The following is a 13,503-nucleotide window of genomic DNA, read 5'->3' on the forward strand; positions in this document are numbered from 1 at the left end:
TAAACTCAGGTCCTCGTGCTTGCACAGGTTTACCCCATGAGCCACCTCCCCAGTCCTCAGTTCCAGATAATCATAGTCTTCAAAACCCTGAGCATTTATGGCACTGTGGTTTTGGGGTCTGCTTGGATTTTGTCACACGTGGCATTTAATTTCACTAATATTCCACAGGTGCTTAAACATCTTCCTATTGGATATTTTCATGTTTTGAGGTTTTCTGTGTTGAAAATAGGTACCTTTTATTAGGTAGGTGGAGGTAGTACTGTACATAAAGCATTTGAAAATCAGGGTCTCATTTTGTTCGAAGTTGGTCATAATGGAATCGTTTGACCACAAAAAGTAGTTAATGTTGCCAATCAGAGCTACCTTTTTTCTGCCTTTTCCCAGAGAGCTGTTTCCCAGCACAATACTGGATTTGCATTTTGGTCTTGTAATTTTAGTTTGTTAATCCTAACTAGTCCTGGTTGTCAAAGTGTTTGCCAGATGTTTGAAGAGGTAGATTTGAAGCATTGGCTCACAATATAGTAAAATTTTGTCCATGCCCTAAAAGAGGCATGTGGGAGAAACAGTGAATAGGCCAAACATTTTCATACATGATACTGAATTGTTAAATTTCTCTTCTGAGTCCCAAGAAATGAATGGGGAAACTTAAGTGGACTGTGAGGTGCTCTGAGAAAGCCAAAGTTGTTGTTCCAGGTGGCCTACCTAGGAAGAGCGTTATGAAATCGGGCAGATTTGTATTTTTAGCGGTAGGAAGGGTATCTCACCATTAGTGGCCTGAAGTGAAATTTTGCCTCTTATAAGCTGGAAGTGAGGATGTCAGATGCTGCCAGTGTTTTTCTTTTTTGTTAAGAGCCATGGCTTTTGTGGGCTGGGGAGAGAGCTCAGTCAGTAAAACACTTGACTCTCAAACTTGAAAACCTGAGTCTGGATCCCCACGATCCATGGCAAAAGCTGGCATGGTGCACACACCCAACAGTGGTGAGATGCAGGGGCAGAAACAGGATGCTCCTGTACCTGGTCTAGCTGTGGTAAAGTTCCAGTGAGAGACCTGTGTCAACCAAGATTGTCCTCTGACATCCATAGATGCACACCTACATCCGCACAAGAATATGTAGAGTCATGGCTGGGGTTTGTTTCTGTTGGTTTGGTGAGTAGTGGGGGCATTTGCTTTGTTTGAGGTAAGATCGGGCCAGCTGGGCCCCAGACTTGTCATTTTCTTGCCTCTACTTCCACTGAAACTTTTAAGTATGGACCTTCTTGTCCAGCAAGAGTCACAATAGCAGGATTTGACATCTGATGTTGGTCCACCAGTCCATTGTCTGTGTGCCTGCCGATCATACAGACTTCTTGTTTATAAAGCTCTTGCTATATGCATCAGATTGCTCTGATCTTCTCCTGACAATGCTGAAATCATTGTCGTCTGTATCTGTTTTTTTATTAGCTGAGGCACTGCTAGTGAGTCCAAACTCTGGCAGGTAATGTCTGAGTGGCACACAGCTCTGCTGCTTCCACAGTCAGAGTGTCATGCTAGGGAGACACTATTTCAAAGGTTCAAAGTAGAGTCAGCGTGTACATACTTTAATTGTATGTTGAGTCAATTTCTCTTTAAAATGTCATTAACATGTATTAGTTATACATATGTATTTTATTATATTTTCATATATGTACATAATGTATTTTGATCATATTCAGCCCACCTCACTTACCTTTTTCTCCCCTTTCCCTTCTCAGCTGGTTCCCCTGCTTGTTTTACTTTTTTATTTTTATTTTCTGTGATTCAATTAGAAAGTGGTTTACAGGAACATGACCACCTTATTACCACAGGCTACACCATTGGGTGAAAACTATCTCTACCTCCCCCATCAACTTAAAACCTCAGGGAGGGGTAGGGCCCATGAGCCCCTCCCCCAAATCAATTCTTAAACTAGTCTCCATCTGTGTTACAGCCTCCTGTTTCTCGCTTAACTTTTGGTTGTTCGAGACAGGGTTTTTCTGTATTGCTTTGGAGCCAGTCCTGGAACTAGCTCTTGTAGACCAGGCTGGCCTCAAACTTGCAGCGATCTGCCTGCCTCTCCCGAGTGCTGGGATTAAAGGTATGCGCCACCACCGCCCGGCTAGCTTTTTGCTTTTCTGGTGTGAACTTTTTTGTTGCCCCTGCTTGACTAGACCAAGTAGCTCAGAATAAGGTAGCTAGAAAGAGATTTTAAAGTGAGTCTTTTTTTGCAAATAAAATGCGCTGTGTAATACAAACCTCATCTGGAAACTGAGACTCACACTTTCTCATGGGATTCATGCTTTCCTGAGAGTAGCCAAGGAGTGCTGAGGGTCAAACTAATAGGAATAGTTTATACTGCCTAGAGTCCCATCTTTATGTGGTGGCAATTATTTAGTTTGGAGCCTAAAATATTTATGAACATTTGATTGACATAAGTGATAATGGGATTTTTTACATCATTTCTCTCTGCCGACATGGGTAATAAATTTATATGTTGTACTTTCTTGGTTGGGGATTTTTTTTTCTAGTGTGTATCATTTATTTCAAGATTTTTGATGTATATAATTGCCTTATGTTATCATTGTTTTTAAACCATGTATAGTTATAGGTAAATGTTTTGTTTGTTTCCCATTTGTCTTTAGATAAAAAATTGGAGGCTGCTGCCCAGCTGAAAGAACTGGTATCAGATTTATCTTCTCAGTTTGTTGTTTCCCCTCCTGCTTTGAGAACCAGGAGGAAAAATGTGTCCAGCACATCTAGGCTTCTAGATGAACTGGTAAGAAATGCTTGAATATATATTTATTTAAACATCCTCTATGCATATTTATTATTATTCTGTTTTGTTTATTTGAGATTGACATTATACCTCAGGATTGTCTTGAAGTTATGATCTTGCCTCAGGTTCCTGAGTGTTGAAATTGCAAAAATTTTAAGTGAATTTCTCCTAAGTAAAATTTTTTGAAAAATAAATTTATTTAAGTATAATGTGTGCCGGAGAGACAGCTCAGCAGTAAGCACACTTAGCTATTCTTGCAAGGGACTCAGGTTCAGTTTTCAGCTCACAGCCTCTAGCTCCATCCACTTCTAGGATAGGAGATCCAGTGCTCTCTTTTGGGACACCAGACATGGATGTGGTACACATGTAGGCAAAATACTCAAGACACATAAAATAAAAAAATACATATATTATTTAAGAAGGGTTATTTGCGGCTGGTGGTGGTGCATGCCTTTAGTCCCAGCACTTGGGAGACAGAGGCAGGGGGATCTCTGTGAGTGTAAGGAGAGCCAGCGCTACACAGATAAACCTGACTCAAAAACAAAGAAGAAAGGTAATTTGCATTTATATTAAAAGTACGAAACTCCAGTTTACTACCTTCAGGACAGACCTATGGTGTGTTATTCCAGGCACCCATTAGAATGAATGACAGTTTTAAAATTAAAGTGATTGCCTGGGACGATGACATGCACCCATAATCCCAAGGCTCAAGGCAGACCTAGGCAGCTCTCTTTAGTTCAACTCCAGCTTGCTCTACATACTAAGTCTTATTAGGCCAACCAGGGATGTGTAGTGAGACCACCTCAAAATTATCTGGGTGTTTTTGTAAGATAATGTATTTCATTCAAAGAGTATCCTTAAAGAGAAAGTTTCAGAATTGAGTACACAGCCTTAAGATGGACATTTTTCATAGATTAAATGTCGGTTATTACTTATGTCAGTTCATAAGCATGAATTAGATTATATTCCATGAGCCAGTTACTATGCAACAAAAATAATTGATTAAAATGCAGTTTAATTGACAAAATGAGTAATTTGTTGAATAAAATCTCTCAGCCCAAATATCTCTCTTCATGTATAGGGAGATAGAGGGGATAGGCCTTTCTGGCAGAAAAAGCAACAGCAGGCAGGGATTCAGAAGCATGGCCGGGTGGTGGCTACAGAGCAAGACGTGTACAGGTTTCAGGTAGTTTCTGTACAAAGTATTCTGGGAAGGAAGAAACCCATCTCTGGTGACGGTGAGAGCCTGGAGTTGGAGCTGAAGCTGTGTTAGCTCAGGGAGGTGGACAGTGGGCACATTCCAAGTGAGGCTGTGACAAGTCTTGGGGAGCAAGAGGGCTTTCTAGGACCTAGGGTTTTTAGAGATGGTTGACTCCTCTAAGCAGGATACTTTTTTTTGGTTTGTTTTTATTTTGTTTTTTGTTGTTTGTTTTGTTTTGTTTTCCACGGTTTCTCTGTAGCCCTGGCTGGCCGGGAACTTGCTCTATAGAGCGGACTGAACTCAGACTCAGAGATTTGCCTCTCAAGTGCTATGGTTAAAGGTGTGGGCCAAGCAGGATACTTTTAAAATCAGACTTTAGGTGTTGCCTTTAATCCCAGCACTCAGGGGAGGCAGGTGGATCTCTGGGTTTGAGGCCAGCTTGGTCTACAGAGTAAGTTCCAGGTCAGCCAGAGAAAGAGAAACTGACAGAGAAACCCTGTCTTAGAAATTAAAAACAGAAAATTTTTAATTGCTTAGACAATTTATATTCTAATTTTTAATCCATAGGAGAGTGACCCTCAACCATTAGAAATCATAGAACAAAAAGCAAAAAGAAGCAGGACCATGAAGACAAGAGCAAGCAGGTAAGCAGCTGTGCTCTGTGGTCTCTCCATTCATTGTTAGGGGCTTCTCAGACATGCCTGGCACTAGTAGAGAGAGCCCAGTGCTGATGGGCAGCCTAAAGATAGTTTGTTGTCGACTAGGTGTGATTGGGAGAGAAGACTGTTACCTTTTTATTAGTAAGGAATTATAACTTTAGAATCTACGGTTGTTTTCCTGCTAGCAATATACTGCATCTGTGGTCAAGTTAGATATTTTTGTTTGACCGTGTTCTGTTCCTGTTGTATTTAGGCATGGGAAAATTTAATAAACATACAAATTAATAAATATGATGCAGTTGACTAATAACCCTGCTCACATGTAAAATTGTCTGTGTTTATTGACACACACTCGCCAGTTGCTCCTGTTTTTGAGTACTGTCGCATCCCACCCCATCCCTTTTGTGGCACCCAAAGCTGAGCCCTGTTTCCTTTTGATTTTCTCTAGACTGGGTCTTTAGAACATGTAGCCGTGGCTAGGCTGGAACTTGCTAGGTAAAGCAGGCTAACCTCAGACTTAACAGCTGTCCTCCTGCCTCTCTTACTGAGCACTGGAATTTCATGAGTTCTCTGGCCTGCTGGCTCTCCTTCCGTGAACTAACCATAGGACAGCACAGCAGTGTCTTACATGGACATGTATGAGTATGTCAGCACATACTGGGAAGGGTTGTGGGGTTGACACCTTAACCTTGCCTGCCCTTAGCCTCACCTCTCTGCAGTGCTGCGCTGTGCCTGCTCCTACTTGAGGGTATCTCTCTTTCAGAAACACGGAAAAAGAAAGTTCTTGGTCGCCTCCCCCTGTGGAAATTAAGCTGATATCTCCCTTGGCCAGCCCAGTTGATGAAATAAAGATCAGCAAACGAAGAAAAACTACAGAAGTAGCAGGAAAAACTCTTGGAAGGGGCAAAAAGAAGCTGTCTTCCTTTCCAAAGCAAATTTTACGCAGGAAAATGCTGTAATTTTTAGTCCAAGATTTTAACATGCACCTGTTTGTGATGTCATCAGTATTTGTGTGGGTTATTAAAGGTCACCTAATTTGAAAGGAAATAATTTATATAAATTGTACAATTTTGTAAACAAGTAAATAAGTAAAGTAGCTCCATATGGAGTATGGTTCTTCTAGTCCAGGCATTTTATAAAACTTCATACGTTTATATGATATGTAAATATGGCTTATTATTGGGATGTTAAATAAACTACTGTAAAGTATACACTGTGTGTCGTTAGATTTTTGAGAGGGAATTTGTCTTAGTCGTGATTTTATATGCTACTAGGTATTTGTCCATTTTCTTTCTCTGTTGATACTAGAACCAGTCTTAAATGAGGGTGATTGACTGTTGGTTATTTTTTAAAGTTGCTCTTTTATAATTTATGCACTTTGAACCTGTTACTCAGATTTCTAATCGTCACATGTACTTTCCTGGGCTTTGCCTGGCACTGTGTTGAATTTGGTTTGTGGGCATGTGATTTTGCCTTTTTATAGTTTTACAAATTTTGTGTAATCTACCTCAAAAGAGTAATTTTCCAGTAATGCATTGGTTAACTATAATGCTGGCATTTCTTGTTCAGTAACTTTAAAGACTATCCTGTCTCTCAATTTAGAGACTAGTTATCCAGGTTAGATTGACCGGTTCACTGCTTCTTAGCAACCTCATGAAAGGATTTGAGAAATAAATGTGAATACTCAGTCCACCTGGTGTGTGCCTGGCGTTGAGAAGAGGAGCCCGGACAGACTGTAGACACCCATGCTGTGCAAGCTACGGAATCACAGAAGCCTCCTAGTATTCAGGTTTAAACTGCAATCACCAAGGACCTCAGGCCCAGATCTGGAGAGTGGAAGAGTGTGAGTAGATGTGGAAGGAGAGACAGACGCCCTCTTCTGCAGTGTGAGTGTGCACAAGTTATGGCACTCGATGGAGGCTATGAAATCCATCAATAAATAAGTGTTGTTGAATAATTTATGACAGGTAATTGATAGTGTAATGAATGGACCCTTAATAATTGATACCTAGAAACAGACTGCCTTTGTCAGCTGAGCTTTGGATGTTTTCGTGTGAAGTGTAGCAGTGTGCTTTGTATGTTATTTTTCTATCAAATAGCATTATGGATAATGAGGAAATGGGGAAAACGCCTGTGCGGAGCACGGACAGTGTGAGAGTAGCAGTGCGCGTGCGGCCTTTCAGCCAGGTCAGTCCATGTTCATTGCCTTGGTGACAATAACTGCCTGATTTTATTCATTTTTTAATAACAGTTCCTGAATTTGTATTTAAGCTGCTTGTCATTTATGAAATATTAAACTTATTTAAATGAATTTGTCAAATGAATAACAAAGATCTAAGCATAATTTAGTGAATAATTTCATTCCTTGGTACAAGTAGCACAATAAAAAAAAAACTGACAAGAGAAATACTGTCAAGTTAATAATTATTTAAGCCAATGCAGTTTGGTACATAGAAATGTGTGGTATCTGCTTTTAATACATGTATGGGGGCAGAGATGTAGCTCAGTCAATAGAGTGGTCACCATGTGTTGACCCTAGGGTGACTCTCCAGCACTCTGTCAAACTAGGCATGAGGAGGCAGAGGCAGCCGACTGGAAGCTGTCATCCTTGGCTGTGTTGGGCATTCAAGACCAGCTTGGGTTAGGCTACATGAAGCCCTGTCTCAAAAACACTTTATCTGCTTTCATAAAAGTAGGTCTTGTCATGTGTGGACACATGTGATCCCCACACAGCATACTGAGGTAGGAGAATCAAGTTTAAGACCTAAGTCATAATGAGACCATGCAGAGCCACAATGTTAATGGGTTTGTGTGCAAATTGATAGCTTTTGTGGAATCTGCTGCTCTTGAGATCTCGTGTATATGAGGCCTCCCCTTCCCTTTGGCTGTGCCCCATCCTGCACTGCCCATACCTCACAGATCAGAAGCCTCCAGGCCTAAGCCCCTCTGCAGGAATAGAGAGGATACTGTGCTGTAGTGAGCTTGCCAGGTAGAGAACTGCGCTGTGCCCGTTGTGACCACTGGAACCAGTGAAGTTTTGTTGCTTTACAACTACCAGAAACTGGGTTCCGGGGTGCTGGAGAGATGGCTCCGTGGTTAAGGGCACTGGCTGCTCCTGGAGAAGACCGGCTCCTCCATGGGGACCAGCAGCTCTCTATAACTCCAGTTCAGGACATTTGCTGCCCTCTTTTAACCTCCCTGGGCACCAGGCATGCACATAATACCGGCAAAACACACACAAACAAGTCTAGGAATTTTTAAATCAATAAAGGGTAAGTGTCTAGTGATTTTCTGCTTCTTTCCGAAGCTGGGACCAAAAACCTAGAGGTAATTTTTTGTTCCGTTCTTGCCTGAAAGCCCAGCTCATAAATCTGCAAATGGCGCTAACTTGACTAACTGGCAAGGAGGCACTCGGTTACCTCCTGTGGCGTGTGCCTTTTAAAATGCTTCCTATGGAGACCATCCCAGCCCCATGTGGCTCCTGTTTCATTAGCTCCTGCTGTAGGCATAGACATCACACTACATGAGCAAGGAGGATCTTAAGGGAATGTGTACACCCTGTACATCTTTGCCATACAGGAGATGAGTTCCTTGGGAGGTCTGTGACACCCTCTAAAGCTTATTCTGAGATAAAATCTTGGCTCCACTTCTTATAATATGGAATTGGGAGCCCATTCCTATGCCCCACAAGAAGCTTCATCCTTTGCGAGGTAGCAGACAGGAAAGGTGATTATTACGATTTGGACTTACGTCCCGTCTGCTCAGCTACCAAGATTACACTGGGTTATCTTTTTCCTGGAGTCTGGGAATGGAACAAATCATACACCACCATTCCTGTTCTGTAGCCTACATGCCACCCACCCTCCCTTTTTTTTCCTTTGCATTTTTGCCTGTTCTTTCTATGGTCAAGTTTTATGGCAGGTTCTGCCCAGTTTCTCAAAGGCCACCAATAATAACCTTGTCCACATCATGGAAACTGGGCTTTGTTACTTATGGTGACAAAACACCATGGCCAAGGCCACTTATGAAAGGTAGCATTAAATTTGGGGACTCATGGGACTGGAGCGGTAGCTGAGAGACATTCTAAGACAACAACCACAGGCAGAAGAGAGCCAACCAGAACGATGGGATTTTTGAAATCTCAAAGCTCACCCCGAGTGACACAGCTCCTAAGTCCAAGCAGGTCAAGCATTCAAATGTGAGCCTGTAGGGGTCATTCTCATTTAAAAACCACGTGAGCAGAGGGCGGGGACAGGGTGGGAGCTCTCCATCCTCAGGAAGTAAATGGTAAGCTTGTTTTTCTTCTACTCAGAAAAGTGGCTATCTTGAGCTAGTGAGATGGCTCAGTGGGTAAAGCTCTTGTGCACAAGCCTGATGTCGTGTTTGACCCCTGGGACCCATAGTGGAAGGAGAGAAATGGTTCCCAAAAGTTGTTCTCTGATCTCCACATGCACTGTGGTGAGGGTGCATGCAAGCACACACTCACGCATTCATGTAGTGCATACATCAGACGTACTAATAATAAAATGGAATATAATAAAAATGGTTTTTCCAAACCAAGAAAGGTGGTGGTGCATGCCTTTAATCCCAGCACTTGGGAGGTAGAGGCAGGTGGATCCCTGTGAGTTCGAGGCCAGCCTGGTCCACAGAGCAAGTTCCAGGACAGGCACCAAAGCTACTCAGAGAAACCTTATATTAAAAAATAAATAAAAATTTTTTTAAAGAGTGATTTCCCAGGTTGTTGAATTGCCTGAGTATAAATGGTTTCTCCTATACATGCACAGTTCCCAGAAAATACTCAAGACTTCCCTGAGCTACCTGCCCTGGCACGCCTCTCTCATGGCCGCAAAGATCTGTTCTGCTGTGGACCAAGTTCCTTGGATCTGGCAGGCAGTTTGGATGCTCTTCCTCAGGCCAGATGTTGGGTGATATTACTCCCAAATCAGCTCAGTTTCTTCTCACAGAAATGCCGTTTCCATATCCCGGAGTAGTCACCCAAGTAGGCAAGGTTCTCAGGAATGCTTGTTGAAAAGATTGTGTTAGCCAGGTAGTGGTGGCGCATGCCTTTAATCCCAGCACTTGGGAGGCAGAGGCAGGTGGATCTCTGGCCTGGTCTACAGAGTGAGTTCCAGGACAGCCAGGGCTCCACGGGAAAACCCTGTGATTTTGCTAGCTGTCTAGAAATCCTCCAACAGTGCCATCTTGAAGAGTCCTGATTTTTGTCTCTATTGGCACATTCTACACCTTTAAGTAAGTAGTCACAGAAAAGCAAGAATCCGGTCACAGTCCATTTCCTTCAATGTGTTGATGAGGTGGCGGTTTCCCCCGATTCCATTCCCATTTTTACTGCACAAAGCTGGTCACTGGGATTTTTTTCCTTAATGTCCCAGCCGTCCATTTTCCTAGCATTATGCAGGCTGTAACTCTTTTGAGACAGGGTTTCTTTGTCTCATTTTGGAGCCTGTCCTGGAACTAGCTCTGTTGATCAGGCTGGCCTTGAACTCACTGAGATCCATCTACCTCTGCCTCCCTAGTGCTAGGATTAAGCACCACCACCACCGGGTGCTTTTCTGATTTTTGAGCTCTTTTGTCCCTAGCTATCTGGATAATGGAGGCCATCCAGTCCACAGAAACAACCCCACTACAGTAGCAAGACACTGCCCTTCCTTTTGACAGTGGTGTGATTGGCATTTAGCAAAACAGCTGTTCCAAACCAGCAACGCCTTTGAGGTGTATTCACACACATTACAACGGTCACACATTTACCATACAGAGGACCCCTTCCCATATAAAAATATGTGTCTTATTTGTGTGCCCTCTTGCTCAAGCTTCTATTCTCTTGTCCAGTCTCTCAGTTTTCTGGTTGGCTTGCCAAGTTTTCCAGAAAAAAAATCCCAGCACATGAGAACCAGTCACAAGGTGCCATGAGACAAAAGGAAGCAGAGACTGGTTACCAAGTGAGTCTTACCAGCAGAAGCATGGGGCTGGGCAGATCCTACAACTCTGGTCAGAGAATGAGGCTTTAAATCAGGCTTTCTCACTGTTCTGTTGCTGTGAAGAGACACCAGGGCCAAGGCAACTCATAAAAAAAAAGTGTACAAGCCGGGCGGTGGTGGCTCACGCCTTTAATCCCAGCACTCGGGAGGCAGAGGCAGGCAGATCTCTGTGAGTTCGAGGCCAGCCTGGTCTACAAGAGCTAGTTCCAGGACAGGCTCTTAAAAAAAGCTGCAGAGAAACCCTGTCTCGAAAAACCAAAAAAAAAAAAAAAAAAAAAGTGTACAATCCGTTGCTTATAGTTTGAAAGGGTTGAGTCCATGACCATCAGGTCGGTGGGGAGGGGGAAGCAGGGTGGCAGGCAGACAGGCAGGCAGGCAGGCGTGGCCCTGAAGCAGTAACTGAGAGTTTAACATCAGCAAGTTAGAGGCAGAGAAATGGAAACTGGAGTGGGTGTGGCCTTGTTGGAGGAAGTGGGTCACTAGGGTGGGCTTTAAGGTTTCAAAAGCCCATGCCATACCAATTGGGAACTAAACATTCAAATATGAGTCTATGGGGGCCATTCTCATCCAAACCACCACAAGTGGTCGGGACACGTGACTTCTTCCAGCAGGAGTGCACTATGATTCTGAATTTATAACCCGACTATAGAGAGAGAAGAGCTCTGGAAGCCAATGTGTGATTTCCATGCATTCCCAAAGCACCACCATCCGAGACCCAAAGAACAGAGAGCATCTGAAGACCTTCACCTTTGACCTGGCCTATTGGTCTCATGATGGCTTTCAAAAGGACAAAGATGGTGTCCTTATTCCATCTAATCCGACCAGTAAATTTGCAGGTCAGGTAAGTTGCATAGAAACATCAATGGTAGATTTTGTGGTTTGTGTTTTCCCTTATAATGCACTGTGAACTTTTCAGTATTCAATATCGTCCCTGCCAGAGTAATGAGATGGCTTGGTTGGCAAAGCACTTGCTCCCGGAGCATGAGGACCTGAGTTCAGATCCTCAGAATCATGTGATTGCCAAGCCTTGCTCCTCAGTGTACAGGGCTTTGGAGAGGAGAGACTGTGTAGAAGGAGCTCTGGGTACTAGCATGTCCTTGAAGGAAATGTGGGGACCCCTGCCCCTCCTCTCTCTCACTTTACTTTCTAGCTTCAGGAGACAAGTCTGTCGTATGCTCCTGCCATGGTACATTGTGCCACCACAGATCCACAGCAATGGGGCCAGCTGAGCATGAACTGAAACCATGAGCCCAAACCAATCTTTCCTCCATAAACTGATTATCTTGGGTTTATAACATGGAAAGCCAATTAACAAAGAAGTACAAAATGAAGACAAATCTTCTCTCTGGTCACAGAACGATGTGTTGGAAAGAAACTGGAAATGTAACTCCAAGATGTCCCAGATTTCTCAGCATACAGATTATAGCCACACCACATCCCAGTGGAAGACTACACCCTAAAATGTTTATGAAATGTTTCTATTCTTTACCTAGTACTTAACAAAATGTTGAACTTTCGATTTATGAAAATTAAGGAAAACAGCTGGTGAGATGCCGCCTACACCATATCTGATGACCTGAACTCAATTCTGAGGACCAACATGGTGGGAAGAGAGGACCAAGTCTGACACGTTGTCCTCTGACCTCCACACATGTACTGTGGTGAGCACACGCACCTCCACAAACACAAATACACATGTGCACACAAAATAAATGTAATTTTAAAAATTGCAACTAAGAACAAAAAACTCTAAGATTCCAACAGTGTCATCAAGAAGGAGTCCAGTTACTAAACTTGGCAATCACGTCTGAGGTTTGCTGAGCAGCTGCTAAACCACCAGGCTGGACAGAAAGATGCTGAGCGGGTCGTGGCACTGGCTGCTCTTGCCCAGCACCTGCGTTGAATGGTTTACAATCACCTGTGACTCCATCTCCAGGGCATCCAACAACCCACTCTGGCCTCCTAGGGTACCTGCATACACACACACACACACAAACCTTTAAAAAAAAGAGCTGCAGATAACTTCATTCACTTCATTCAGATACATTCTGAGCAAAAGTACAGACACCGTGTTCTTGAAAACTACAGTCAAATTTCATTAATCCTATAGACCACACAACCCTTATAGTACAACAATTTTTTATTCCTATTTTTGTTTTGTTTTTTGATACAATGTCTCTCTGTGCAGCCCTGGCTAGTGTAGAAGTTATTATATGGACCAGGTTGGCCTCAAACTCACAGAGATCCTCCTGCCTCTGCCTCCTGAGTGCTGGTATCAAAGGCATGCAGCTTTTTATTCCTTCCTATGAGAAACAAATACATTTTCTGTTGTTGGTTTTCTGGTTTTCAAGACAGAGTTTCTCTATGTAGCTCTAACTGTCCTGGAATTAACTCTGTGCACCAGGCTGGCCTCGAACTCAGTGATTCGCCTGCCTCTGCCTCCCGAGTGCTGGGATGAAAGGCTTACCCTGCCATCACCTGGTTAGAAACAAATAGTAGTAAAATTAGTTATTTTCAATTTTGCCTTAGTAGATCATGCTATGTTGGTGTGTCTTTCTCAGAATTAAAAACTATATAAATTCCATAAATGTACATATTGCGACAGATGGATTCCATGATTCTCCCTGTTTTATTCTTTGATAACTCTTGCCGCAGCAGCCATGACCAGAAAGAAAAGGAGCCAGGCCACACTGCCTTTTGAGCAATTGTGGTGCAAGCATCTTTTGATTCCACTTTTAAAAATTGTTCCTTTTTTTTCTGCTCTGTCTCCCAAAGCACTCTACCATCATGCCTGCTTTTCAAGCTTTGTTGTTATTGTTGTTTTCATACATTCTTAGGGGCTGGAGAGGTGACTCAGTGACTGCTCTTCCACAGGA

The 13,503-nt window shown here is 43.0% G+C and overlaps 2 protein-coding genes across 2 annotated transcripts in view; both read left to right on the forward strand.

Moving 5' to 3' along the window:
* Window positions 1-7,038, forward strand: part of Ahctf1 (AT-hook containing transcription factor 1) — a 59,408-nt gene extending 52,370 nt beyond the window's left edge. Inside the window, exons 34-36 of the mRNA XM_038349978.1 lie at window positions 2,638-2,771; window positions 4,540-4,616; window positions 5,395-7,038. Coding sequence (XP_038205906.1) covers window positions 2,638-2,771; window positions 4,540-4,616; window positions 5,395-5,590 — 407 coding nt within the window. The 3' untranslated portion in view covers window positions 5,591-7,038. The remainder of the gene's footprint in view (window positions 1-2,637; window positions 2,772-4,539; window positions 4,617-5,394) is intronic.
* The window catches only part of LOC119827984 (kinesin-like protein KIF28P), a 43,748-nt gene continuing 36,970 nt past the window's right edge, over window positions 6,726-13,503 (forward strand). The window contains exons 1-2 of the mRNA XM_038349979.1: window positions 6,726-6,818; window positions 11,277-11,468. Of these exons, the coding sequence (XP_038205907.1) occupies window positions 6,735-6,818; window positions 11,277-11,468 (276 nt within the window). The 5' untranslated portion in view covers window positions 6,726-6,734. The remainder of the gene's footprint in view (window positions 6,819-11,276; window positions 11,469-13,503) is intronic.

This window comes from Arvicola amphibius, chromosome 12, assembly GCF_903992535.2.
Source record: "Arvicola amphibius chromosome 12, mArvAmp1.2, whole genome shotgun sequence".
NCBI classification, from domain to species: Eukaryota; Metazoa; Chordata; class Mammalia; order Rodentia; family Cricetidae; genus Arvicola; species Arvicola amphibius.